Source organism: Tachysurus vachellii, chromosome 15, assembly GCF_030014155.1.
Source record: "Tachysurus vachellii isolate PV-2020 chromosome 15, HZAU_Pvac_v1, whole genome shotgun sequence".
In the NCBI taxonomy this organism is placed as follows: Eukaryota; Metazoa; Chordata; class Actinopteri; order Siluriformes; family Bagridae; genus Tachysurus; species Tachysurus vachellii.
The window spans coordinates 21050968-21078108 of record NC_083474.1 but is presented as its reverse complement, the minus strand read 5'-3'; the positions used below and the strand labels follow the sequence as shown (position 1 = coordinate 21078108).

Below are 27141 nucleotides of genomic sequence, written 5' to 3'. Positions count from 1 at the left end.
TAATGTCTGTGCAGTAGTGTCTGTGTAGTAGTGTCTGTGCAGTAATGTCTGTGTAGTAATGTCTGTGTAGTAATGTCTGTGTAGTAATGTCTGTGTAGTAATGTCTGTGCAGTAGTGTCTGTGTAGTAATGTCTGTGCAGTAATGTCTGTGCAGTAATGTCTGTGTAGTAATGTCTGTGCAGTAGTGTCTGTGTAGTAATGTCTATGCAGTAATGTCTGTGTAGTAATGTCTGTGTAGTAATGTCTGTGCAGTAATGTCTGTGTAGTAATGTCTGTGCAGTAATGTCTGTGTAGTAATGTCTGTGCAGTAATGTCTGTGTAGTAATGTCTGTGTAGTAATGTCTGTGCAGTAATGTCTGTGTAGTAATGTCTGTGCAGTAATGTCTGTCTAGTAATGTCTGTGCAGTAATGTCTGTGTAGTAATGTCTGTGCAGTAATGTCTGTGCAGTAATGTCTGTGTAGTAATGTCTGTGTAGTAATGTTTGTGTAGTAATGTCTGCAGTAATGTCTGTGCAGAACAAGCAGCAGTTTTAATAATGAATGGATGATGAATCAATAATCTAATTAACAGTGAGTAATAATTCATTAATAATCTCCTGCAGTCAGAAGATGTTCAACAGGAAGACGAAGCCCTTGTCCTACCTCCTGGACATGACTCACCTGTCCAACTACTGGGGTAACGACGGGAAACCTGCCCGCATGTGAGTGTGTTCAGTAATCGTCATGGTAACGGTCAGGCTGCTGCAGCGGCAGTGTGTGAGCTCTGATCCTCTGTTACAGGTATCATCACACCGGCCCCGTGTCCGGATTCTTCACCCTGAGAGAGAGTCTCGCCATCCTCACAGAGAAGGTCAGTGTGAGGTCATCACTCACACCAGCTGTTGAGAAGTGGGCGGGTCCTGTGTCTTAGTGATGTTGAAGGAGGTGTGGCCTCAGTGTGTAGCAGTCCTAGAGTAGTAGGTGTGGCCTCTTGAGTGAAGGAGTTAAAGCTTCCATTTGTGTCAGTTTTTGTGAAGGGGAGTGGTTTCTGTGAGTCAACACGATACAGGTGGTGTGGCTTCTGTGAGTCTGCACGATACAGAAGGCGTGGCTTCTGTGAGTCTGCACGATACAGAAGGCGTGGCTTCTGTGAGTCTGCCCAATACAGGTGGTGTGGTTTCTGTGAGTCTGCCCAAAAAAGGAGGTGTGGTTTCTGTGTTTGTCAGTTTGAAAAGGAGGTGTTTCTTCTACACCTAGCTATGCCAATTTAGGAGGTGTGGCCTCAGTACCGGTGAAGGTGATGTGTCCTCACTTTTAGTTTATATAAAGGGGGTGTGGCCTTTGTCTGCTTCAACTTCGGTGAAGAAGGTGCAGCTTCTGTGTCACTCTCGGTGGTTGTCAGTCTCAGTGTAGGAGGTGTGGCCTCCCTTTTAGTTTATCTCAAGGAGGCGTGGCCTCAACACTTACAGCTTTACACCTGTTTATCCTCCTGACCAGTCAGAATTCAGTATTCAGCAGTACCATCGTTGAGGATGCTCTGTTCTCTGTAACAGGGCCTGGAGAACTCATGGAGGCACCACAGAGAGGTTGCAGAGTATCTGTGGAAAGGGTTAGAAGATCTTGGCCTTAAGCTCTTCATCAAGGACAAGGTGAGGCCTTCATACATTACTTGATCATTATTTCTTGAGCATCATATTTTTAATAACATGTTGAACACGTGGTTTGTTTGTGTTCAGGATCTGAGGCTGCCGTCAGTCACCACCATCGCCATCCCTGAAGGATACGACTGGAAGGAGCTTCTAATGTACATGATGAAACACCACCAGATGGAGATGACGGGAGGCCTGGGGCCATCCATTGGCTTGGTGAGTAGAACGACGGATCTACTAAGTCATCGATAATAGCTAATGCAGCTGTCCTGTGTGCAGCAGCGTATTTCTAGTTCTAGTTGATTAACCAAGCTAACTAGTAAAGAAGCTAGCATTAAATTATTAATTAGTCCACATATGAAAGGAAGATTATGCCATGATAGTCTAATTAGGAAGGTCACATAAGCTCCACCCCTTTTGTTGCATAATTGCGTGTACACAGTTATTCATAGGAGACTAAACCAGAGTCATGTGTTATAACCCACCAACCCCTGACATCTGCTTGTGCTCTAGGTGATGCGAGTGGGGCTGATGGGCTACAACTGCAGCACCATTAACGCTGATAAAGTTCTGGCAGCTCTGGCAGACACCCTGAAACACTGCAAAAAACACAAGGCCTAAAGACAGAAACAGCATCAGACACTTCGCTGGACTACAGAGTGATTGTATAGACAATAACCACAGCACAGAAGACTTCAGATCTAAAGTGTACCGGTGTGATTGAGTTCTCTAGCAGGGACAGTGTGTAAATGTTCTCAGAGACCTGTTACAATGATGTGGAAATGTACAGTAAACTAAAAACATTCTTCTCTTTTATTATTCTGTTGCTAATTGTTTTTATTATTCAAAATGACCAATACAAGCACTCGAGTCTACACTCAGTACCCATCCTGGGCGTGTCTGGGGGGGCGGGGTTTTAATCTTAGGTTTGTATTGACATAGAAGTACGTTGATCCGTTTGCTGTTTGTTTTTCATAACTTTCTCTGACTCCGGTGAAGAAGAACATCTGCAAACGCTGAGGGTTTTATTACTATGTTCTCACTGCAAGCTTTCGCAACACAAACTAACTGATTTAAGCCTCTAGTCCTCCAGCATTCGTAGCAGGCTTATTCTCACTGTTATAACAGATTTAAGATGTTTCAAAGACCCAAAATACTGAAGCATGAAATAAATTTGTCTGATTAACCTAAATAGTAAGAGATTGTCTTCCTTCCTTCTCAACAATAGTATCTATGATGTGATTTCAGACTAAGAAGCCCTGACTTTCTAACAAGTACAAGGTAGTGTTAATTTCGTCACCTATTTTTAATTTAGTCTTAGTCTTGTGCCAAATGTCCTTGTTAGTTTTAGTCATATTTAGTCATTCACATATCTTTTTTTGTTAGTCAAGTTTTAGTCGACTAAAAGTCTTTTAATTTTAGTCTAGTTTGTCAAAAAAATTGTAGTCTTTTTTAAAATAACAGATTATTACTGAGATTATTACTGATAAACATTTCAGTAAAAAAAAGTGTTTCACATCTCAAACATTGGTTAAATGTCATAATTACCTGACAAAATACACTTGTTGAATGATTTTTGTTGAATGCAAATGTTAAACGTGTCTGGTTTTCAATTTCTGATTTAGGAGACACATTCACAAATGATTCTGAAGAGTATTTTATTTTAACCAACACAATTCTAAAGCTGGAGCCCAACAGACTCCGACTGACAAGTTACAAAGGTTTTTAAAACTGTTTTGGTTGCCTCGTGTCTCATGTTTCTGTTCAAATCAGAAATAAAATAAATATACTCAGAAAAAACTGAAAAGAATAGGCCTACTTTACTGTGGGCCTAAAATACAACCTATTTACAGTCCGCGAATCACAAAAGTATCAGTGAGAAGTTGAGAACACACGTTTAAACAGTGCACACACTCGAACTTGACCACACATCACATTTTTTACTTTATTCATACTGCTTTTAATCGTAGACCGGTCATCGGGACATAAGCTGTCATGTACAATAAAAGAGCTGTGCAGCGACAGGAAATATAATTTAACACAAAAATCCTGACTAGACCAGGGGTGGACTTGTGCTCAGGAGTTTGTTTTAGCGTCGTGTGGACGAATTGTTTCTACACACAAACTAAACAGCGCGAAGCCGCGAACTCGTTGTGGATATTTTAAAGGCGTAACAGCTGATGAAAAAGCAGAGACAATTGTAGACGAAAATGAAGAGAGATTTTATCTTAGTTTTTATTTTATACAAAACATTTTCGTCTCGTCTTTTTTCGTCAACAATAATGCATGTTAATTTAGTCTTAGTCAGCGTTTTTGGACAGTGGTGCAGTCTCGTCTTCGTCTCGTCTTAGTCATGAAAAAAAAAAGGTTGTTGACGAACATATTTCGTCTCGTCTGACGAAATTAACACTAGTACAAGGTCAATTTGCAAGAGATAAAATCACCTGTTTTGCATAATTACTTAAAACAATTCTTATTTATGTAAAATGATCACAGCGCTCCCTGGGGGCCTCCTGAAAACTGCAGGTTAGAGGACTGATGTACAGTAGAGCCTACAGACTGAGTCGTGTGTTCAGAGTCTCACTTTATTTACTTCGCAACACAACAGAAAGTTTCCAAGCAGCTGTGAGACTAAAAAAAACACTTTAGAGGAACTTTATACAATCTGAGCGACACTCAGACAGACAAACACAAACGAACAAAATCAGCAGACCTAAGTGTCCAGATTTAACCAAACGAATCTAACACATCTAGCTAAAATCAGGTAATGACTTTCAAAATAAATGTTTAAACTCAAAAGTGACTAACGTTTGTTTAGAATTGGTCCTTAACGGCTTTGTGGAAGCGTGTTCACACTTTCCTCACACGGATCCGGATGTTGAGGCCGATCAGGAAGTACAGCTGCAGGTCCTGCATCCACACCAGAGTCATCTTCAGCTTCCCGTCGGGGTCGTCGTACCTCAGCGCCAGCTGCTCGCCATCATAGGTTTCACTTACCACACGGGAGTGACTGGGGAAGACAGCAGCTGATGAGCTGATGCACCACACCGGCCTCAGAGCCTCGTCCAGCACGGACACCGTCATCACACAGCAGTTCTGCTCGGAAAACAACCTTGTGTTTTAAATCTGACGTTTAAACCCGCACATCAGACACTAGACATTAAAGCGGCAGTATGTAACTTTTAGAGACCTCTTGTCACAGCTCAGTGAAAATGTGCGGTTTAAATTAACCTGATGATCTCAAACAAAAGCTCACACATCACACACAACAAAAAGCTGAATCCTGTGTTCTGATTGGTCAGAAGGTGTCCAATCATTTTCTAGAACAATACATTCTAAAACTTTATCGTTTCTATAGCAACAGCAGACATGTACAGCAAAGAGTCCATACAAACAGCTATATACTGTAACTTCTTTAAACAGTAGAAGTGTTTTATAAGGATGTCTAGAATCTATTCACCTTAGAAGTAGATCTTAGTATTCGGTTGTATTGTTGTATTGATATACAGTGTCACTTGAAAGTTTGTGAACCCTTCAGAAATTTGTATATTTTTGAATAAATTTGAACCAAAACATCATCAGATTTTCTCACAAGTCCCAAAAGCAGAAAATGTGAACATAATCAAACAAATCAGACAAATATATTATACTATTCAGATAAATTGCGCAAATCAGACATATATATATATATATATATATATATATATATATATATATATATATATATATATATATAATATATATATATATACACACACAGTGATACCTCGAGATACGAGTGCTTTGACATACGAATTTTTTGAGATACGAGCTGTGATTCGACCAAATTTTTGCCTTGAGATATGAGCATCCGAGCCGCCGCCGCCGAAGCAAAGATCCCCAACAACCACGTGTGCTCTGTGCCCCCACCTCAGCTTCCTTCACTTGGTTAAAGCCGCCTTTCCACTGCACACGACAAACGACGGCCGATAAACAGGAAGTCATTCATTTCCTATGGAGAGTCACAAAGGCGCTGCGTGAGGTGCCGAACATCTGCGGATCCGTAATTTTCAGATCCGTTTTGAGCGTTGGATCCGTTATAAAATTTTACCTTGTGCGACTAAACCGCATCTGATATGCCGACCGGACAGGTTTTTATTAAAACGACCGGCAGATGTTAGTGAGGAAAGAGTGACAAAAAAGGCAAAAACAAATGAAGAGAAAAGCGATGAAGAAAATTAGCAAAATTAATGTAAAGAAAACAGAAATTGTAGCAATTAAGTTCAGTTAAGAGAATTTCAGTTAAGTTTGTTAATTTTAGTGAAGTTTAGTTAAGTTCCATTTAAGTGTAAAGTAGCATTAAGAGTGTACAGTAGCGAGTAAGTGAACAAAAGTGAAAGTGTAATTCCTCCTAACTCCTCCGCCTGTTTACTCCTCCGCCTGTTTACTCCTCCGCCTGTTTACTCCTCCGCCTGCTTACTTCTCCGCCTGTTTACTCCTCCGCCTGTTTACTCCTCCCTCAACCTCCGTGCGCATCTTCCGTAAAGTAAAACCGGTTTATTTTTTTAACATTCTCTTTTATTACTGTATGTTTTTATACAATATTTGTCATTTATAAATACAGTACTGTACATTTTTCATATTCAAAACACAAACAAAACAACTGGAGTGGAATTTTGCGAGCTGGAACGGATTAATGGGATTTCAATTAATTTAAATGGGGAAAATTGCTTTGAGATACGAGCAAATTGAGATACGAGCAAAGTCACGGAACGTATTAAACTCGTATCTCGAGGCATTACTGTATATATAGGTTTAGTACTTAATTTTAAGGTTAAATTAGAGTCCATCTGATTTCAGTCAATGAGATGACAATCAGTCTGATGGTCATGACCCGTGTTTGTGGAAGGGGATCAGCGCAAAAAGAATGGAGTTATTGTTGCTCATCAAGCTGGAAAAGGTCACATAACACAAACCTCTAAAACGTTTGGACTCCAAATCTATAATCAGACAGATTCTGTACAAATGAAAGAAATTTAAGACCATTGTTTCCCTCCCAAGAAATGTTCAACCAACAAAGATCACTCAAAAAGTAAGACATGTAACAGTCTGTTATGTCAGAATACAGAGTAACTTCTAATCAACTAAAGGCCTCTTTTACTTTAGCTTACGTTAATGTTCATGAGTCTGCCATCAGGTGAACACTGAACATCCTCTGTGTGCAGGACAGAGTCACAAAGAAAACGTCACCAGTCTGCAAAAAGAACACTGCTGCCGACAAGGTTTACTAAAGATCATGTGGACAAGCCAGAAGACTTTGTGGAAGAATGAAAACAAAATAAAACTTTTTTGTTTTAAAATGAGAAACATTATTTTTGGAGAAAGGAAAACACTGAATTCCATCATAAGAACCTTATACCATCTGTGAAACATGGTCGTGGTAGTATCAGTGTTGTAATGTAACGGAGTACAAATACTTCGTTACTGTACTTAAGTAGAAATGTCACGTATCTGTACTTTACTTCACTATTTAAATTTATGTCAACTTTCACTTTTACTCCACTACATTTCCTAGATAAAATGTATACTTTTACTCCGTTATATTTCCACTAAGCGTCTTCGTTACTCGTTACTACAAAATAAAATCAGAAGAAATGTGTGCGACTGCAATAAGGGCGGTTTGGTGAATCAGATTGCATTACGCTCCACACGCTCTACGGAGAAGCACAGGGACGCTCAGCGTGCACGCGCAGTCAGAGCTGGAGGCGTTTATCTATAACGTTAATCGGCTGAAAGCCGCAAAGACGACAACCAAAAGCAGTGAAATGTCACTATTCTTATTACCAGAGTTGTAGCATAAACAAAATATTAATGCAAACAATCCATTCAATACTAAATAAAAATAACATTTAATGATTTGGTCTTTGTCTTGTGAATATTTGTTTATTAATGACTGCATTCATTGGACACACTGTTTGTAGAGAATGCACACATACATGAACTGATCTGATTCGAGACCGGCATCATTACATCATGCATAAAATTTTGGTGTCCACTTTTGCCCTTTTAAATAACACCATAACTTTTGGCTTACTATGTAGTCATATAATATATAATATAAAACTCTTCTTGTTTTAAATTCTCACTGAGGGCTAAAACCCCCTAAAGATGTGACCCTAGAACCGCCCCTGATCTTATGTCTACAGAAAATCAGTGAAATTTTACTTTTTACTTTTACTTCAAATACTTAAGTACATTAAATATCAGAAAATGACTTTTGATACTTAAGTACAGTAAATATCAGATACTTTAAGACTTTTACTCGAGTAATATTCTAAAAGGTGACTTTCACTTCTACCAAAGTCTTTTTCTAGTACGATACTTGTACTTTTACTCAAGTATTGCTTTCTAGTACTTTATACAACACGGGGTAGTATCATGCTTTGGGCCTGTATTGCTGCATCTGGACAAGGAGCTTGCCATCGTTGATGGATCAATGAATTCAGATTATTCCAGTGATCTCTAAATGAAAATATCAGAACATCTCTTCATGATTTGACTCTCAAGAGAAAATGGGTCATACACCAAGGCAACAATCACAAGCACCAAGTCTGTGTACCAAAGAATGATTAAAGAGCAACAAAGATGATGTTTTAGAATGACCAAGTCAATGTCCAAAAGAAATGTTGTAGAAGGACCTGAAGCAGTCAGTTCATGTGAGGACACCCAGTAAAATCCCAGTGTTGAAGCTCTTCTGTACTGAGGAACGGAATAAAGTTCTAATCTGTTGTACAGAACTGATGAAAAGTTACTGGACACTTGACTTACAGTTGCACAAGGGATTACAACAGATACTGAAATCAAAGGTTCACATACTTCTGCCAGAAATATAGGAATTTCTAAAGGGTTCGCAAACTTTCAAGCGACACTGTAGGTGCTGATATTGTAGATTTCATTTTACAATGTTTAGTTCGCACTACAGAGTGTTACCTTGATGTCTCCCTGCAGCTCGCCGACCTTCCAGGGGAAACTGATCCTCCCTGAGATGGGCGGGTGTTTCTGAGACGTGCCGCCGTGAACGGGGCGAAGCTGCACAAATTCACCATGGTGCTCATCTGATGAGGACGAAACAAAGACGAGGTTAAAGTGAACATTCTGATCGTTAATGCAGCATGAACATGAAGGTCTTCGGGACGTTTCCGAAGGTGAAACTTCAACCCAACCTTCAGCTAAAGAGAAGCACCTTTATTTTTTTCTGCAGATCTGTTTATCTCCAAACTAGTGTTAATTTCGTCAGACGAGACGAGACGAAATATGTTCGTCAACAACTTTTTTTTCATGACTAAGACGAGACGATGACGAGACTGCACCACTGTCCAAAAACGCTGACTAAGACTAAATTAACATGCATTATTGTTGACAAAAAAAGACGAGACGAAAAATATATATAATATATAATATATAATATATATATATATACACACACACCTACAGTTTTGATCTTAGGCTTTTCATTAAGTTATTTATTTCCACTATAACACTTGTGTTCCTGATATTATTGCATTTAATGAGGCCTCGTTGTATTTATTCTTACAATAGATTCCAGATGTGGTCAAGCTACAATTTTTTGACTAAAACTAGACTAAAATTAAAAGACTTTTAGTCGACTAAAACTTGACTAACAAAAAAAGATATGTGAATGACTAAATATGACTAAAACTAACAAGGACATTTGGCACAAGACTAAGACTAAGACTAAATTAAAAATAGGTGACGAAATTAACACTACTCCAAACATGGGGATGTTTTGTTTTTTTTGCAGCTTGTTAAGGATTAAAGGTCACAATGATTATTTTCTTCTACCTTAAAACAAAATGTCTTACACCGTTTGGTCAATCTTCATTTCCATGAGAAATACTAGAGTAACGAACGTACGGCTTGTACGGAGCATTCGTGAATGTGTGGAAATCACAGATAACAATGTGTTCTTAAAACATTCCCACAGTTTCTAAATAAAAAATCCTCTTTAGTTTCCAATAAAGCTACTGAAAAATGACAAGACATTGAAACTGAAACAGGGTGTGATCTGCAACAAGACAAAATTTTTAAATAAAAAATGAGAATCAAAAAATAAAATAAAAATATATCAGTATCCATTTCGGTTCAGTAAATGGTCTTGTTCTTAATCACATTTTTTTTTTACCCTATTTATTGTGTCCTGGGGTGTACAAACTTTTGCACAGAGTTCACTGAAATATGAACAGATCCATCACATATTTATTGTATATTGTTTTGCTTACATTGTGATGTTTATCTCGTTTCTGTTATGGTGCCAGTTAATGTATGCGGGTTGCTGCGTTGCTAAAGAAATTCGAAGAATAGAATTAAACAATTTGTTGAATCTCTGACACAATTCTAATTATTATCTTCGAATTATTAATTATAGATCTGCAACAAACTCCATAATAAACATCAGAAGGTGTGAAAGGAATTCTAACCCACTTAATTGCTTTGTGTGTGTGTGTCTGTCTACATGTGTGTGAGTGTGTGTATGTACGTGTGTGTATATATATGTTTGTGTCTACATGTGTGTGCGTGTGTGTATGTGTGAGTGTGTGTATGTCTGTATGTGTGTGAGTGTGTGTATGTACGTGTGTTTGCGTGTGTATTTGTGTGAGTGTGTATATGTGTGTATGTACGTGTGTGTGTGTGAGTGTGAGTGTGTGTGTATATATGTGTGTGTGTGTGTGTGTGTGTGTGTGTGTGTGTGTACGTTGATGTTGTGATGTGTTGTGGATATGCTAATGAATTTTTAATGAAACAGCACATGCTCCTAGCTTGGGCTAACTGTTATTAGGCTATTATTAGCATGAGCAGTGTTTAGAGTCGATACCTCTGGTGCAGGGAACAGGTGAGTAACGGCACTGCATGATGCGTCTCACTGAGTTGTGAAGCAGCAGAAGCACAGTGTAACCACGGACACTGAAACCCAGGGGCACGTCACTGTGCAGGGGGGTGAACTCCTCTGGCCTGTAGGGGCTGGGGTGTGTGTGTGTGTTGCGTTGGGGGAAAAAAGTTAAAAAAAATCAGTCATAGGCTTAGGTCTAGTGAAGGAGGCGGGGCCTATGTGTCTGTCAAAAATAATGAGATAATCTAGTCAAGAGGTGTGGCCTCTTTGCATGTCAGTCATAGTGGAGGAGGTGTGGTCTTTGTGCCTGTCAGTCACAGGGAAGTCAGTGTGGCCTCTGTGTCAATCAGTCCCATGTGTAGAGAAGGAAGCGAGGTCAGTCAGTCATACTGAAGGAGGCGTGGCCTCAGTGTCCTTCAATCCCAGGTCTTATGCAGAAAGTGTGGCCTCGGTACCTGTCAGTCACAAAATCTGTCATACTGAAGAAGGTGTGGTCTCTGTGTGTCTGTCATTTGCAGGTCTAGTGAAGGAAACGTGGCCTCTGTCGCTGTCTCTAAGAAAAATACAAACACCTGTTTATATTAAAAAATAAACAAAGTAAAACAAACAACAGTGTACCAGAAGAGCGATCCGAGAACGCTCCTCTCCACCAGTCGGTGGAAGTGTAAGGTGGCCATGATGAAGGCGATTATCCACGTGCCCTAAAGCCAAGCATAAAGACAAATACGTCAATAAAAACACAGAGAGGTGTTAAATGAACTAAGAAGTCTAGCAGTAGAGTTTAAACCCAGCCGTACTCTCCATATTCCCACGGTGATCCCGCCATCAAACTGCACCAGCTTCACCAGGCTGTCCGTCCCCATGTACTTCCACCTCACTATCCTGCTCACCACTGTTTTACTGATTAGAGAGCGCCACGGTGGCCTGACTCAGACACAAACACTGCTTACAGTAAGATTCTGGAATATTCCGTTTATCTCCATAACATTTACATTAAGAGAAAGCATCCGGTCATAGACTCATACTGGTCGTTACTGAAAGACCTTACTCACGTGGCTGTTTTGGAGGATGGAGAACCTAAGACTCCGTGGAGCTCCATGCTATAGACATGGTGAATTCTCGGCCACACGCCAGCGCTCCAGCACACGGTGACAGACGAGTCTGTGGAAAAGGACCGAGACTGCTCGTACACTCTCTGCTTCCCTCGCTTAAAGGTAAGTGTGATCTCCCAGACTACACGCAGACTCCTGCAGCACACACCAGCTCTAATTAATGCTTTAATGAATACTATTTAGAAAAAAAAAGCTCTGAGTGTTTATGTTTAAAGGATGTTGACCAGCAGTTACTGTAAAACACCGCCTTACCGCTTCTATTCAACCAACAGCAGGAAACCTCAGAGATGATGCTTTATTATTTAACCAGCTTAAACTTGCTAGTTTGTATAATCTTATTAAATCTTATTAAACATATATTAACATAGTCTTCAGGTTGAAGCTACCATATGTCTCGTTTTTGCTTCTGAAGCTACCCTGAACGTTCCGTTATAACACCGTGTCTGAGTAAAGCTCTATAATGCAGTGAGAGCACGAGGAACATGTCTGACCTAAGGACCTGCTCCGTCTGCTCTGGCATTCCTGTGTTCAGGTTCACATTTCTCAGCTGCTTCTTCCACACAGCGTCCTTGTGGCAGCCCATTTCACTGAACAGCAGCTTCTTCCATACGGACGCCGGGACATCCTGCGCATCGGTGCTTACAGAGTCCGGCATCCCGCGCAGCCTCGGCCTCCTTTTCCTCCTGCCCATCTCAAAGGAGTACAACTCGTACCATATCACACTGCAGGATTTAAAACAGCACAGGGTTTAAAACGTCACTCTTTCGTTTCACACTCCATCGAACGTAATGTATCTCTACACAAACACATAAAAAAGTCGCCCACTTGTCATTAGCCAGCTCGTGAAACTGCTGGCTAACAAAACCAACAGAGAAGAGAGACGCTGCGTCCAAGTACGAGAAAATCTTCAGGATGATCTCAGGTGGCAGTCTGGTGGGAAACAAAGTGTTAGAGTCTGGTGAGCTGTAACAGGTACTGAAATCATTCATCCATGGTGCCTCAGACATTTACCTTTTAAAGTAATTTTCACTGGAGAAGGAGGCAGGGAGGGACCAGGACGGGGCAGGACAATATACAACTGGAGGTGGTGGTGGAGCTGGTTTGGTGTTCTCACACCTACCTCTGTTAAAAAAAAGGGAATCCATCAAACGACTGCGGAAATATACCACAACCACAAATTACCCCAACCCCCACCACAGAGCAAGATGTCCCACAGCCACAAATACCCAACACCCCTCAAAGGAAAGCAAGATGTCTCACAACCATAAATCTACCCCAAAAAACCCTGCCCCAAAGCCAAACGTCACACCCTAATATACCACCCCACAACAAATACCCCAAAATTCTATACATGCCAAAACATAAATAACCCCCATAACCATAAAGACACGCTCCATAGCTAAACACCCCTTAAGCACATAGTACTAGTCCTTCTCTCTTCAATCAAGCGACAGGTTCTCAAGAAACATTCATTCATTCATTTTCAACCGCTTATCCGAACGACCTCGGGTCACGGGGAGCCTGTGCCTATCTCAGGCGTCATCGGGCATCAAGGCAGGATACACCCTGGACGGAGTGCCAACCCATCACAGGACACACACACACTCTCATTCACTCACACAATCACACACTACGGACAATTCCAGAGATGCCAATCAACCTACCATGCATGTCTTTGGACTGGGGGAGGAAACCGGAGTACCCGGAGGAAACCCCCGAGGCACGGGGAGAACATGCAAACTCCACACACACAAGGTGGAGGCAGGAATCGAACCCCCAACCCTGGAGGTGTGAGGCGAACATGCTAATCACTAAGCCACCGTGCCCCCTCAAGAAACATCTTAAATACAATAAATCAAATGAGGATGAGGTTCACTTGAGTCTGGTTCCTCTCAAGGTTTCTTCATCATATCATCTCAGGGAGTTTTTCCTCACCACCGTCACCTCAGACTTAATCGTTAGGGATACATTTTAGAGATAAATAGTAAAAATGTTTTTATTATGCTTCTATAATTCTGTAAACCTGCTTTGAGATAAGAACAATTAGTAAAAAAAAAAAAAAGCACTATACAAATTGAATTAACCTGAATTAAATATCTTGATCTAGAACCTGTGAGTAAGTCTAAATGTTATATGATCTGTCTACAATTTAATATATAAACCTTGTGACACATCATGTGTTGTGTGAAAGGACCACAGTGTTCTACAGCCTGATGAAAGGGTCTGAGGGTTTACATGTCTGGGGTTCTACTAGAGGAGTAAAGTCACAGGGACAAACCCTAGAGTATGACAGGGTTCTCAGAGTGTGTGTGTGTGTGTCTATGTGTCAGAGTGTGTGTGTGTCTGTCAGTGTGTCTGTTTGTCTATGTGTCAGTGTGTGTGTGTGTTTGTCTATGTGTCAGAGTGTGTGTGTCTGTCAGTGTGTGTGTCTGTCAGTGTGTGTTTGTCTATGTGTCAGTGTGTATGTGTCTGTCAGTGTGTGTCAGTGTGTTTGTCTGTGTCAGTGTGAGTGTGTGTCTGTCTGTGTGTGTTTGTCTATGTCAGTGTGTGTGTGTCTGTCAGTGTGTGTGTTTGTCTATGTGTCAGTGTGTATGTGTCTGTCAGTGTGTTTGTCTATGTGTCAGTGTGAGTGTGTCAGTGTGTTTGTCTGTGTGTGTGTTTGTCTATGTGTCAGTGTGTATGTGTCTGTCAGTGTGTCAGTGTGTTTGTCTATGTGTCAGTGTGTGTGTCAGTGTTTGTCTATGTCTGTCTGTGTGTGTTTGTGTCAGTGTGTGTGTTTGTCTATGTGTCAGAGTGTGTGTGTCTGTCAGTGTGTGTGTTTGTCTATGTCAGTGTGTGTTTGTCTGTGTCAGTGTGTCTGTCAGTGTGTTTGTCTATGTGTCAGTGTGAGTGTGTGTTTGTCTATGTGTCAGTGTGTGTGTTTGTCAGTGTGTTTGTCTATGTGTCAGTGTGTGTTTGTCTATGTGTCAGTGTGTGTTTGTCTATGTGTCAGTGTGTGTTTGTCTATGTGTCAGTGTGTGTTTGTCAGTGTGTTTGTCTATGTGTCAGTGTGTGTTTGTCAGTGTGTTTGTCTATGTGTCAGTGTGTGTTTGTCTATGTGTCAGTGTGTGTTTGTCAGTGTGTTTGTCTATGTGTCAGTGTGTGTGTTTGTCAGTGTTTGTCTATGTGTCAGTGTGTGTGTTTGTCAGTGTGTTTGTCTATGTGTCAGTGTGTGTTTGTCAGTGTGTTTGTCTATGTGTCAGTGTGTGTGTTTGTCAGTGTGTTTGTCTATGTGTCAGTGTGTGTGTTTGTCAGTGTGTTTGTCTGTGTCAGTGTGAGTGTGTCAGTGTTTGTCTATGTGTCTGTCAGTGTGTGTGTGCGTGTGTCAGCAGACCACGTGGGGACATTTTGTAGCATCCAGTTAACAGCTACCTCCTGCTGCGGCCACCGCCTGCAGGTTTTTTCTTTTTGTTTCCTCTTGAGTTTCCTTCATGTCTACATGGCTGAGTCCTCTCTAACCCCTGCCTCAGACTCAACAAGAACCGACCACGTCCAGTAGCCATGGCGTCCAGTAGAAACAAACACACGTGAGCTCTGAAACGTGGCCTGAATCCCCTGAGTGATGACGTGCAGGGACGTGTCCATGTGCTCGTCGGTTGCTTTTTTTTAACTATCACGTCAGTTCTAAAATCCACGTTAACATATTACGTTGACGTATTTTAAACCGTCGCCGAGGTGTTTTCGCTATCTTTAATGTAAAACAAACCATTTACTGTCAGGACGTAACACTTCCTGGTCTCCCCCATTCTACAGCGCGGTGGAATGATCCGTTTCCATGGAAACGGACGACCAAAACAAGACGCTCCATATCGGACAAGTTTAAATCCTGTTAAATGTTATTAGGTTTATTTTCATATGAATGTGAAACAAACACCAATAACTTTATTATTTAGATTATATTCATATTATCATATTCATATGAGCTCCATATTAAATAATAGCAATGGTTTTTTTTTACGATTCAGTTTCGTGTAGTTTCATAACAGCCTGCTGACTACATTTCCCACAGTTCAATGCGCCAAAGTGGGCGCGGACTTCCGGTATAAATCGCAAGCTATCTTGTTACCTAAACAAACTATTTATTCCGCTGGTGAATTAAGTGTTTCGTTTCATTTTAGACTCAATAAAGTTGATTAGACTGTAATAAAACTTTGATTAAATTTGATCAGAATGTCGTGCCCAGTGAGTCAACCAGGTGAGCATTTCCGGTTTCTATTTTAACGCTTTAAGTGCACCTGTAATTTTGTTTATAGAACCTGTGACTGGTATTAAAGCGACTTCTCATGTCATTTAGAGCAAGTGGCCAGATGATGTCATAGTAAAATTTGCATATTCATCGAATCATCATAATCATTTGGTTTTCCAAGGTTTACCTTGCTCTAAATGTCATGAGAAGTGGCCAGATGATGTCATAGTAAAATTTGCATATTCATTGAATCACCATAATTATTTGCATATCAAACAAAGCTACATAAAGGAGGAAGATTTATTTATTTACTTTACTTTTTATTTATAAAATTGATTAATGCAGAGGGGGGGGCACGGTGGCTTAGTGGTTAGCACGTTCGCCTCACACCTCCAGGGTTGGGGGTTCGATTCCTGCCTCCGCCTTGTGTGTGTGGAGTTTGCATGTTCTCCCCGTTTCCTCGGGGGTTGCCTCCGTTTCCTCGGGGGTTTCCTCCGGGTACTCCGGTTTCCTCCCCCGGTCCAAAGACATGCATGGTAGGTTGATTGGCATCTCTGGAAAATTGTCCCTAGTGTGTGATTGTGTGAGTGAATGAGAGTGTGTGTGTGTGTGTGCCCTGCGATGGGTTGGCACTCCGTCCAGGGTGTATCCTGCCTTGATGCCCGATGACGCCTGAGATAGGCACAGGCTCCCCGTGACCCGAGGTAGTTCGGATAAGCGGTAGAAGACGAATGAATGAATGAATGATTAATGTAGATGAAATGAGCAGTGGGAGTGCAGAGTCAGGAAAGAGACATGACGTGGTAGCTCAGTGGTAAAGGTGTTGGATTACTGATCAGAAGGTTGTGAGTTCGAATCCCAGGTGCACCGAGCTGCCACTCCTGGGCCCCTGAGCAAGGCCTTTAACCCTCAGTTGTATAAATTGAATTAAAAATGTAAGTCACTCTGGATAAGAGTGTCTGTGAAATGTCATGACATGAAAACTGGTTAGCATAAATATCATCTGGTAGAGAGATTTAAACGAAGGACAAAGATGGTTTTGGATGGTTTGTGTCCTCACTACCTTACTGAGCTTTTAGCCCCCCTACACACCTGGGCATGCTCTCCGCTCTTCAGAAGCTCGTCTTTTAATCGTCCCACATACCCGTTTAAAATCTATGAGTGATGGGGCATTTTCTTCTGTAGCTTCGACTCTGGAATTCCTTGCCTGTTCGGATTAGGCAAGCAGAATCCCTAAGTGTCTTTAAATCCTCCCTTAAAGCTTATTTCTTTAGGGTAGTTTTTACTTGAAATTGATTTTTTTTTTAACTCATTTGTTTTGATAGTTTGTTCTTATTTGGTGTGTTTTTATATCTTACTTATTTTAACATTTTTTGTATAATTGTAAGTTTCCTTTTTCTTCTGTGAAGCGCTTTGAGATGCTAATTTTAAAGGTGCTATAGAAAATAAAGTTTATTATTATTATTATTATTATTATTATTATTATTATTATAAATGGTGGAGGTCAGTGATTAGTCATTGGGAACGAAGGTGATCAGTGATTGGTTGTCACCTTTTTCTCTATTTATCTATATGTCATGTGCTCTGCATAGGGACAGAAACCATGACTCATTAGAGGATAATTACTCCACAAGTAATTATTAGGGCATAGCACATGTTAATTACGTTTTGACCTGCAGCAGTGGATTTGAACCCGGCACTGTTCCCGCTGGACTGGCTCTTGGGGACGTGGGAATCGGACGAACCGGGACAGGTCTCCTTCCCCACCATCAAACCTTCCCTCTACAATGAAACGTTGTATTTCACTCACGTGGGACAACCGGTCATCAACTTCATGTAAACCATGCAGCAGATTTCACTCATAATACCTTATTCATCAGAACATGATGTACAACCACATGATGATGATGTCACTACTTAATGAGTGTTTTATTAATTTACACTTTCTATGTCTGTTTGTGGAGGCTTTTATTTTATTCTCTAAATATCCCACCAAACAACTACAGTAGGAAATCTGTATTATATTACTGAGTGAAAAAATATTATTATCAACAAAGCACGTTGCACCGTTTAGTTTCACAGGGTTAAAATAAAAAAATAAAAAAAAACACCAAAGCTAAAAATCTGACCCATGTGAAAGAGCTGTTACTATAGACATGATAACACATTTAAAAATATAAACCTCTTAATAATTTTCATTAAACACCTTCAACCAGTCGGAATCCAGGTTCCTTAAGATGTTCAACGTGTGTATTTTCTCAGGTTTAACGCTTTCCAAGCTGAGAGTAAAAAGCCACTTCACAGAGAAACTGGTTTCATCCGGATTCAGCCAGGCACCAACAAAGTGGCCTTCATCATCGCTCAGAACTCAGGTCTGGATCCTGATGAATAATTCATCTGTTCACTGGTACATTAACAAGTCTGTTTCAGCTGCAAGCTACTGATAGATCGAGCAGATCATGTGCACAGGCTTATTATTAACTTCCATAAACAAACTGAGGGGGGCACGGTGGCTTAGTGGTTAGCACGTTCACCTCACACCTCCAGGGTTGGGGGTTCAATTCCCTCCTCCGCCTTGTGTGTGTGGAGTTTGCATGTTCTCCCCGTGCCTAGGGGGTTTCCTCCGGGTACTCCGGTTTCCTCCCCCGGTCCAAAGACATGCATGGTAGGTTGATTGGCATCTCTGGAAAATTGTCCCTAGTGTGTGATTGTGTGAGTGAATGAGAGTGTGTGTGTGTGCCCTGCGATGGGTTGGCACTCCGTCCAGGGTGTATCCTGCCTCGATGCCCGATGACGCCTGAGATAGGCACAGGCTCCCCGTGACCCGAGGTAGTTCGGATAAGCGGTAGAAGATGAATGAATGAATGAATGAATGAAACAAACCGAGGAAACATTTTATTACGTTCGTCTGTAACGACATCTAACAGAACACTTTAGCAGAAAATTGAACCATTAAACTGTTTCAAATGAGCCCAAAAGGACCTCCAATCTAGATCTGTAAGTACATCACTGCTGTAACATGTACATCCAGAAGCTTTATAAGCAACCTTCAGTACACAGCTCGATGTTAGACACACTGATGAGCTCCGTCATCATGATTGTTGTAATGAGTTTCGTCTTAAATGACAAACTCTGACTTTGCACTCAAAAATATTTACTAAGAAAATACATATTACTAGAAAATTAGACCACGTTCACAATAGCAACATTTTGGTAGATTTGAAAGCTATACGAGAGGATTTAAAGACCCTGTTAGTGTCGGTGCTTACTAATGAGCTAGGATCAGCACAGCCATCACCTCATAGTGGACACATCAGGAACTACATGCTGCTTTCTGTACAGTATGTCTCACTCCCAGAGTCTAAAGCTTCTGTATCACTCACCCACATTTATAAAGTCACATGCCTGAGCCAACTGCAGTAATAGTAGCTCTGTGTGTGTGTGTTTACAGGACTAGTAGAGATTGAGGAAGGCGAGCTGGTCGAGCAGAAACTCACTCTGCAGAGCAAAGCTTTGGCCAGGATGTCGTTCGCCAAGCAGCCATATGTCCATCAGGTCTGTCCCATGTTCTTCTGGTGGAGAAGTTCTCATACCTGCATCAATTTTTACAATTTGTGTGTTTAATTTTTTTCCCCCTGCTCTTTGATCAGATCTCCAGAGTCTTACAGCTGAGATCAGACGGGAGACTTGAGCAGACGGTGTGCATGGCTCTGGAGAACCAACCCCTGACCCAGCACTTACACATCACCTACCGCCGAACGTCATCACCTCTGAAGAGCCAATAATAAACATTACACACACAAACAAGTGACAAATGTTAAGTTTCTACACACACACACACACACACACACACCTTAAATAAATCCGGTGGAAATAAACACAGGACTGTTAAAGTGGTACTTTGGTTAAAATGCTAAGTTATACAATAATTCTTTAAATGACTGTGTCCGGGGAAAATGTAGTTCTTATTAACACCAGAGGCTAGCGGCCATCTTTAAAGGCGGCCATCTTAGATAAACAGAAGGAGGTAGGTTGGTCAGACCCCGCCACCTTAGGCCACGCCCCCTACCGTCGACAGGTGGAATTGAAGCGTCAATACAATAAGTTTGTTTTCTGAAACACATCACTGCTGGAGTTTAATCCTACAGTCAGGTGTTTGTACAGAAATCCTCATCTGTTCAAAATCTCAGTATGTCGATATTTAATACAACATGCCATAATTAGCTACGTAAACTATAGGTGTAATATAAATGTGACCTTTAATAAAAAGCTCACAATTTATATTACACCTATTAGTAATATATTAAATTAAACACATCTGAATGACCCCTTTATAACAAAGCTCCAAATCATGAGCTTATTTCTTTAATTAGAGTTGAAAGTTCCTGTATTTTTTTATATATACACACATACATATACATTACTTGCAGTTTTCATTTATTTTTGTAGACATTGTTGTACTTTGTTGTATTATAAGCTATAACATGATGCACTGTGTAATGTAAAAATAGTGCAATATATATTAAACATTGTGAACAGTTTAATAATAAACCATTAAAGAGCTAAACACTTAGCTGGTACTGATTATGTGGAAAAGACACATGATGCAAATCCTTCAGTTCTCAACACAATATGAGAATTATGTATAGAATTATTTCTATTTGAAAACTCGCGTGTATCTACTTCAGACTGTCTGGGAATTTATTTGCATTTTATTTTTCCAGAATCCAGCAAATCTGGAAAAATAAAAATAAAAAAATCAATTTGCATCAAAATGTACCATAGACCAGAAATTAACAATTCTATATTTTTTATATTTACTTAATTTGCTGAAATGGTTTTATACACATCTACATTTACATTTTTTGGCTTTTAAATGAACCTTCAGATGTTTTTTTCACTGCACATCTTAAATCTTGTCTAATTGACAGATCATCACTGTTCAGTGATGAACCTTTACAGATGACTAACTTACTCAGGGGGGTGAAAGATTCCTTGTTGTTGCAGTTTGCTCAGGTCTCTTTTCTTCTACAGCTGTTTGATAAAGATCTATTAAAGCGATAGAAATTTGAATATTTATTTATAGCATGCATATATTCAAGTGCTCCAACACAAACCAAAAGTGCAGCATGATTCTCCACATCAACGTGAGAAAACATCAGAAATAAAATTCATGCAATAAAAATCAAGATAAAACTCAACAGAAGAAACATATTTCACACAGTATAAAAACCTCAGCGTTGGATTCAGACCAACACGCTAGCAATAGGATTGCACTAAAATATAAATATATAAAAATAAATATTAAATAAAACTGTGAAAAACAGAGACAGCCTTGAAGACAATCCACTGCTTCTCTCATAAATGGGCGTGGCTTAAAGTACAGTAGAAATGATATTCAATATTAATATATTTATTTAAATCAACTTTAATTGTTTATTAATGCTGTTATTGTGTGAATGAACACAACTGCCCTTATTATGGACATTTAATTAAAGGAGCATCTCCTGTTTAATATTTTTTTTCCCTTTCAACTCTAAATCATTATAATTTATATCTACTTTGTTAAATTTGTACTGAACGTGTTCAAGTGAAACTGAGCATTGATTTTAAGAGTGTAGTACAGAGTAGAGCCACTGGAGGGCACCAGCGTCTGTTTATCTGGAGCTTTTGAAATTAAAAAAGTCCTTGATGGCTCACAGTTACTTCATCAGGTAGATGTAGATCATCTTCACAAGGTGTCTCCAGGTCACAACAACTGACGAGAGCCAGTGTGATTGAGAGCGGTTCTCTACGTTCCTCACACATTTCAAAATGTCGCTCTGAAAAGAAAAAAAAACAAACAAACAGGAAGTGTACGGTCAGCTAAATCAGGCATGCTCACTGTTATCTAGCTGTTAGAAGTCTTACTGACTCTCTTAATTAAATAAAATAAAAAATAAAATAAAATGGAAGGTTGATTGGCATCTCTGGAAAATTGTCCGTAGTGTGTGATTGTGTGAGTGAATGAGAGTGTGTGTGTGTGTGTGTGCCCTGTAATGGGTTGGCACTCCGTCCAGGGTGTATCCTGCCTTGATGCCTGATGACACCTGAGATAGGCACAGGCTCCCCGTGACCCGAGGTAGTTCGGATAAGCGGTAGAAGATGAATGAATGAATGAACGAATGAAAATAAAATGGATTCTATTTAGATTCAGTGATTGTTCAATGAGAATAATGATTATGAACGATGGTTATTGGTGATAATGGTGATCAGTGATTGGTTATTGGTGATAATAGTGATCTCATACAACAGTCAAAATGTTGTAACTTTCCTTCTTATACATTTTTTGAACTGCGTACAAAATAAATGATGAGATGAGAAGTTACCCATCCTCCTCTCCTCCTGAGCCAGGGCACTAGACTCTTCCTCACAAACTCCCCTAGACTCTCCTCTATAGTAAGCACTACAGCTGGATGCTGATGTCGCACACAGTCCACCGCCAGACCGCCAGCCACTGCGAAGATGGCCACCACTTTCCCCCATGTGATTCCTGACCGGAAGAAATACAACGATTAATTATTCAAGACAGTCAAACCGAATTACAGCCTTCAGAACTGGGCAATCTGGCTGTAACTAAGAAGAGATTATACTTTGTGTGTCTTCTCATTAATATCCACTGTATTAAAAAAATTATAAACATTGTCGTCTTCCATTTTGTGTCCATTGTGTGCCATATGAAGCCTATATTATACAGATTTGATCCTCATCTGCCAGTACAAACAGCGTCTGGGATTTCCCTCGATAGGAAAATATACAGATGAGCTGGAGAGGACGTGTTAAACGTGTATTCAGGGTTTTAGATTAAGAAGCAAGATATCCTACTGTGATAAAATGTGTAAAATGATCTCAGCACATCCTCAGTACCAGCTACTGGGTCCTAGAATAGAAGATGAGGGAATAAAAAATAAATAAATAAAAATAAAAAAAAGTTGCGAGGTTGTGAGAAGAGGGCAGCGAAGAAAGCTGCCAAGGTCACAGATCAGTACGTCGTTTAGGGAAAAGAGACCTTTTAGAGAATCACGTCCTGTCCGTCGAGCCAAAAAAGACACTCAGAACCACCGGTGCCAGCAGCGGACACGCCACACGGCCTTATATGGTTTTATCTGAGAGGACTTTCCAGAATATTCCGTCTGAATAAGGAAGGTCCATTTCAAAGTAATTCTTCATCATGGCACAGTGGCTAAAATTATATAATAAATAAAGTCAAGAAAGAATTAGAGGGGTTTTCTGCAACAATCTCCAGAGAAGATTCACATCCATTCAGTTTTCCACAAATGCTTTATTACAAACGGATTAAGTCTGAAATTATACACCAAGTCTTCAGGGGGGTTTTTTCCAGTTACAGTACATACAGTATTGAAATAATTGGAAAATAACTGAAAATTAAACTGCATTATGGATAGACAGATAGACAGACAGATAGAAAGACAGATTAATGGATGGATGGCCTACCGAGAGAGAGGATTTCAGAGGCTACAGCCAGAAAAGCGTCCGTCACCACCACCTCCAAGGCCACGGAGATGTTCAGCTGTTTGGCGATGTTCCGATACACGTGTGGCTGAATGTTCTCCAGTTCATCACCTTGTAAATAAAGCACAAACGATTCAGACGAATCCTGTTCTACAAAATTATGACAACATGGCAGCCTGCTGAGAAGTATTCAGATATTGAAAACTGTATTTTAGCATGTTTACTGCACTTCAACGAGGCAGATGTTGATTGATTTGTGTCACCAGAGAGACAAGCAGTGGACGATAAAACAGGGCTGTTGAACAGTCAGGAAAACATCTCTAACAATTTACACGTTTACGCTCCTCTGGGGAAAATTGTGTGTTATTCGTACAAATAAAAATATCCTTCATTTCAAATGTGGGTAGAAGCACAGTAGGTTTAATATGATGGAAGACGTTTGATTAAGAAATGGAGCTGCTTCAGCTGAAATCAGTCGTGGAAACATGGCTCACGGGGACAGCTTATAGAGGTGTGTGCTTGTGTTGTGGTGCTGTTCTGGATGTACAGATGTGATCCAGTGGTTCGGTCCTGTATGCTGTTCGTGTGTATGCCGTCAATAAAATGTGCTGATTGAGAAGATCTTTGTTCTTCAGTAACCTTCATGTGTCTTCAGGAGAGAAAGATTGCACGGCTGGACCACTAGATACTAGAGAGGACATATTAATCCTTCTTTATTTTTTTTAACTAATCCAGCATCCACTTTTTTACCCTTACCTCTAATGATTTATTGTAAAGGGAAATAAATAGATCTAATTATGTAGCTTAAAACTTTATTTTACAGCAGAGAGACACTCCAGCTAATAAAAGGAACCACATGACCACAGTGAGAGGAAATCATTGCCTAGCATACAGGTCATAATTAAATAATAATAATAATAATAATAATAATAATAATAATAATAATAATAATAATAATCATAATACTAATAATAATAATAATTATTATTATTATTATTATGAAGAAGAAGAAGAAGAAGAACCACTAATGACTGGCATTAGCATTGTGATTAATAATTACATTTATTAATACATTTTTAAACGTTTGGCACTTCATATTAAAATGACACCCATTTTAACCACACGAATGAATGAATGAATGAATGAATGAATGAATGTTACTGCATTAAACACTACAAAATGTGGAGCTTTGTGAATGAAAGCCGCTTGTGAAGAGGACGCAGATGTTCAGGTTTCTTACCCAGCTTGAGGAGCACCAAAGCTGCGTGTGTGAGAGCTGCAGGAGCTGCAGGAGGAACAGCATCCACAGCAGACCAGCTCAGTCCTTCCCGAGTGATCCTGGAGTACATAAACTCCCGACACAGTAATCTAGCCTGGAACACCAACTCTCTTTCCGTGGGGATTTGTTCAAACACCTCCATCACTCCTGAGTGTCTTTCAGTCTTGTCTCCGACTTGTCTTTCAGCTCTCAGAGTCCATTTTGTTCGTTTTGTCATTAAGCTCAGCATTCGGTACCGAACACAGTGTTTATTTTAAGTGACTGTGAGAAAAACTCACAGTAAAACATGTTGCTAAAAGCTGATGAAGCTCCGCAGACACCGGTTACCTTTATATACTAATGAGCGTCTGGTCCAAGTGTCTCTGTAAAACGCCGGTCAGGAACGGACAAAAAACTTTTCACGCGAACCTTCATTTTCCAAATACTTTCTGAATCCACAGAAATCCGTAAAAAACGACTTAATTATTTCAAGAAAGGTTTTTGTTCAGGCGTAATTTGTATTTTTTTTCAGGCATCTCGGTGGAAATGACATGTGAGATCAGTTTGTGAGCAAAGGACTGATTACCAAAACCTGGTGTTGTGAATGAGCTCAGAAGTAGATCCTCACTGACTCAGTCCTGTTCCCGTAGTAGATCCTCACTGACTCAGTCCTGTTCCTGTAGTAGATCCTCACTGACTCTCAGTCCTGTTCCCGTAGTAGATCCTCACTGACTCTCAGTCCTGTTCCCGTAGTAGATCCTCACTGACTCTCAGTCCTGTTCCTGTAGCAGATCCTCACTGACTCAGTCCTGTTCCAGTAGCAGATCCTCACTGACTCTCAGTCCGGTTCCCGTAGCAGATCCTCACTGACTCTCAGTCCTGTTCCTGTAGTAGATCCTCACTGACTCTCAGTCCTGTTCCCGTAGCAGATCCTCACTGACTCTCAGTCCTGTTCCCGTAGTAGATCCTCACTGACTCTCAGTCCTGTTCCCGTAGTAGATCCTCACTGACTCTCAGTCCTGTTCCTGTAGCAGATCCTCACTGACTCAGTCCTGTTCCTGTAGCAGATCCTCACTGACTCTCAGTCCTGTTCCCGTAGCAGATCCTCACTGACTCTCAGTCCTTTTCCTGTAGCAGAACCTCACTGACTCTCAGTCCTGTTCCTGTAGCAGATCCTCACTGACTCTCAGTCCTGTTCCCGTAGCAGATCCTCACTGACTCTCAGTCCTGTTCCCGTAGCAGATCCTCACTGACTCTCAGTCCTGTTCCCGTAGTAGATCCTCACTGACTCTCAGTCCTGTTCCTGTAGTAGATCCTCACTGACTCTCAGTCCTGTTCCTGTAGCAGATCCTAACTGACTCTCAGTCCTTTTCCTGTAGCAGATCCTCACTGACTCTCAGTCCTGTTCCTGTAGCAGATCCTAACTGACTCTCAGTCCTTTTCCTGTAGCAGATCCTCACTGACTCTCAGTCCGGTTCCCGTAGTAGATCCTCACTGACTCAGTCCTGTTCCCATAGTAGATCCTCACTGACTCTCAGTCCTGTTCCTGTAGTAGATCCTCACTGACTCTCAGTCCTGTTCCTGTAGTAGATCCTCACTGACTCAGTCCTGTTCCCGTAGCAGATCCTCACTGACTCTCAGTCCGGTTCCCATAGCAGATCCTCACTGACTCTCAGTCCTGTTCCTGTAGCAGATCCTCACTGACTCTCAGTCCTGTTCCTGTAGCAGATCCTCACTGACTCTCAGTCCTGTTCCAGTAGCAGATCCTCACTGACTCTCAGTCCGGTTGCCGTAGCAGATCCTCACTGACTCTCAGTCCTGTTCCCGTAGCAGATCCTCAGTGACTCTCAGTCCTGTTCCCGTAGCAGATCCTCACTGACTCTCAGTCCTGTTCCCGTAGTAGATCCTCACTGACTCTCAGTCCTGTTCCCGTAGCAGATCCTCACTGACTCTCAGTCCTGTTCCCGTAGTAGATCCTCACTGACTCTCAGTCCTGTTCCCGTAGTAGATCCTCACTGACTCTCAGTCCTGTTTCCGTAGTAGATCCTCACTGACTCTCAGTCCTGTTCCCGTAGTAGATCCTCACTGACTCTCAGTCCTGTTCCCGTAGTAGATCCTCACTGACTCAGTCCTGTTCCTGTAGTAGATCCTCACTGACTCAATCCTGTTCCTGTAGCAGATCCTCACTGACTCAGTCCTGTTCCTGTAGTAGATCCTCAATGCCTCTCAGTCCTGTTCCCGTAGTAGATCCTCACTGACTCTCAGTCCTGTTCCCGTAGTAGATCCTCACTGACTCTCAGTCCTGTTCCCATAGTAGATCCTCACTGACTCTCAGTCCTGTTCCCGTAGTAGATCCTCACTGACTCAGTCCTGTTCCTGTAGTAGATCCTCACTGACTCAGTCCTGTTCCTGTAGCAGATCCTCACTGACTCAGTCCTGTTTCTGTAGTAGATCCTCAATGCCTCTCAGTCCTGTTCCCGTAGTAGATCCTCACTGACTCTCAGTCCTGTTCCCGTAGT

General features: G+C 40.9%; 4 protein-coding genes across 4 annotated transcripts in view; 2 read left to right on the top strand and 2 right to left on the bottom strand.

The window, feature by feature from the left end:
* agxtb (alanine--glyoxylate and serine--pyruvate aminotransferase b) overlaps positions 1–2444 on the top strand; it is a 9177-nt gene extending 6733 nt beyond the window's left edge. Inside the window, exons 7-11 of the mRNA XM_060888154.1 lie at positions 603–701; positions 781–850; positions 1533–1628; positions 1716–1844; positions 2142–2444. Coding sequence (XP_060744137.1) covers positions 603–701; positions 781–850; positions 1533–1628; positions 1716–1844; positions 2142–2249 — 502 coding nt within the window. The 3' untranslated portion in view covers positions 2250–2444. The remainder of the gene's footprint in view (positions 1–602; positions 702–780; positions 851–1532; positions 1629–1715; positions 1845–2141) is intronic.
* Positions 2445–3839: 1395 nt separating this feature from the next.
* Positions 3840–15358, bottom strand: zgc:161973 (uncharacterized protein LOC556635 homolog). Its single transcript, XM_060888153.1, has 10 exons — positions 15039–15358; positions 12639–12749; positions 12453–12557; positions 12119–12349; positions 11568–11762; positions 11313–11439; positions 11134–11216; positions 10501–10646; positions 8598–8722; positions 3840–4724 (listed from the first exon to the last, which is right to left on the bottom strand). Exons 1-10 carry the CDS (start codon positions 15167–15169, stop codon positions 4479–4481), a joined length of 1500 nt encoding a protein of 499 aa, XP_060744136.1. The 5' UTR covers positions 15170–15358; the 3' UTR covers positions 3840–4478.
* Positions 15359–15702: 344 nt separating this feature from the next.
* On the top strand, positions 15703–19652 carry thap4 (THAP domain containing 4). The gene is made up of 5 exons (XM_060888086.1): positions 15703–15861; positions 17532–17688; positions 18115–18224; positions 19304–19407; positions 19503–19652. Exons 1-5 carry the CDS (start codon positions 15837–15839, stop codon positions 19635–19637), a joined length of 531 nt encoding a protein of 176 aa, XP_060744069.1. The 5' UTR covers positions 15703–15836; the 3' UTR covers positions 19638–19652.
* A 1294-nt stretch (positions 19653–20946) lies between these two features.
* On the bottom strand, positions 20947–25197 carry bokb (BCL2 family apoptosis regulator BOK b). Its single transcript, XM_060888341.1, has 4 exons — positions 24605–25197; positions 23347–23475; positions 22221–22384; positions 20947–21674 (listed from the first exon to the last, which is right to left on the bottom strand). The coding sequence occupies exons 1-4, from the start codon at positions 24870–24872 to the stop codon at positions 21555–21557; spliced, it is 681 nt and encodes a 226-aa protein (XP_060744324.1). The 5' UTR covers positions 24873–25197; the 3' UTR covers positions 20947–21554.
* Between the last annotated feature and the right edge of the window lie 1944 nt (positions 25198–27141).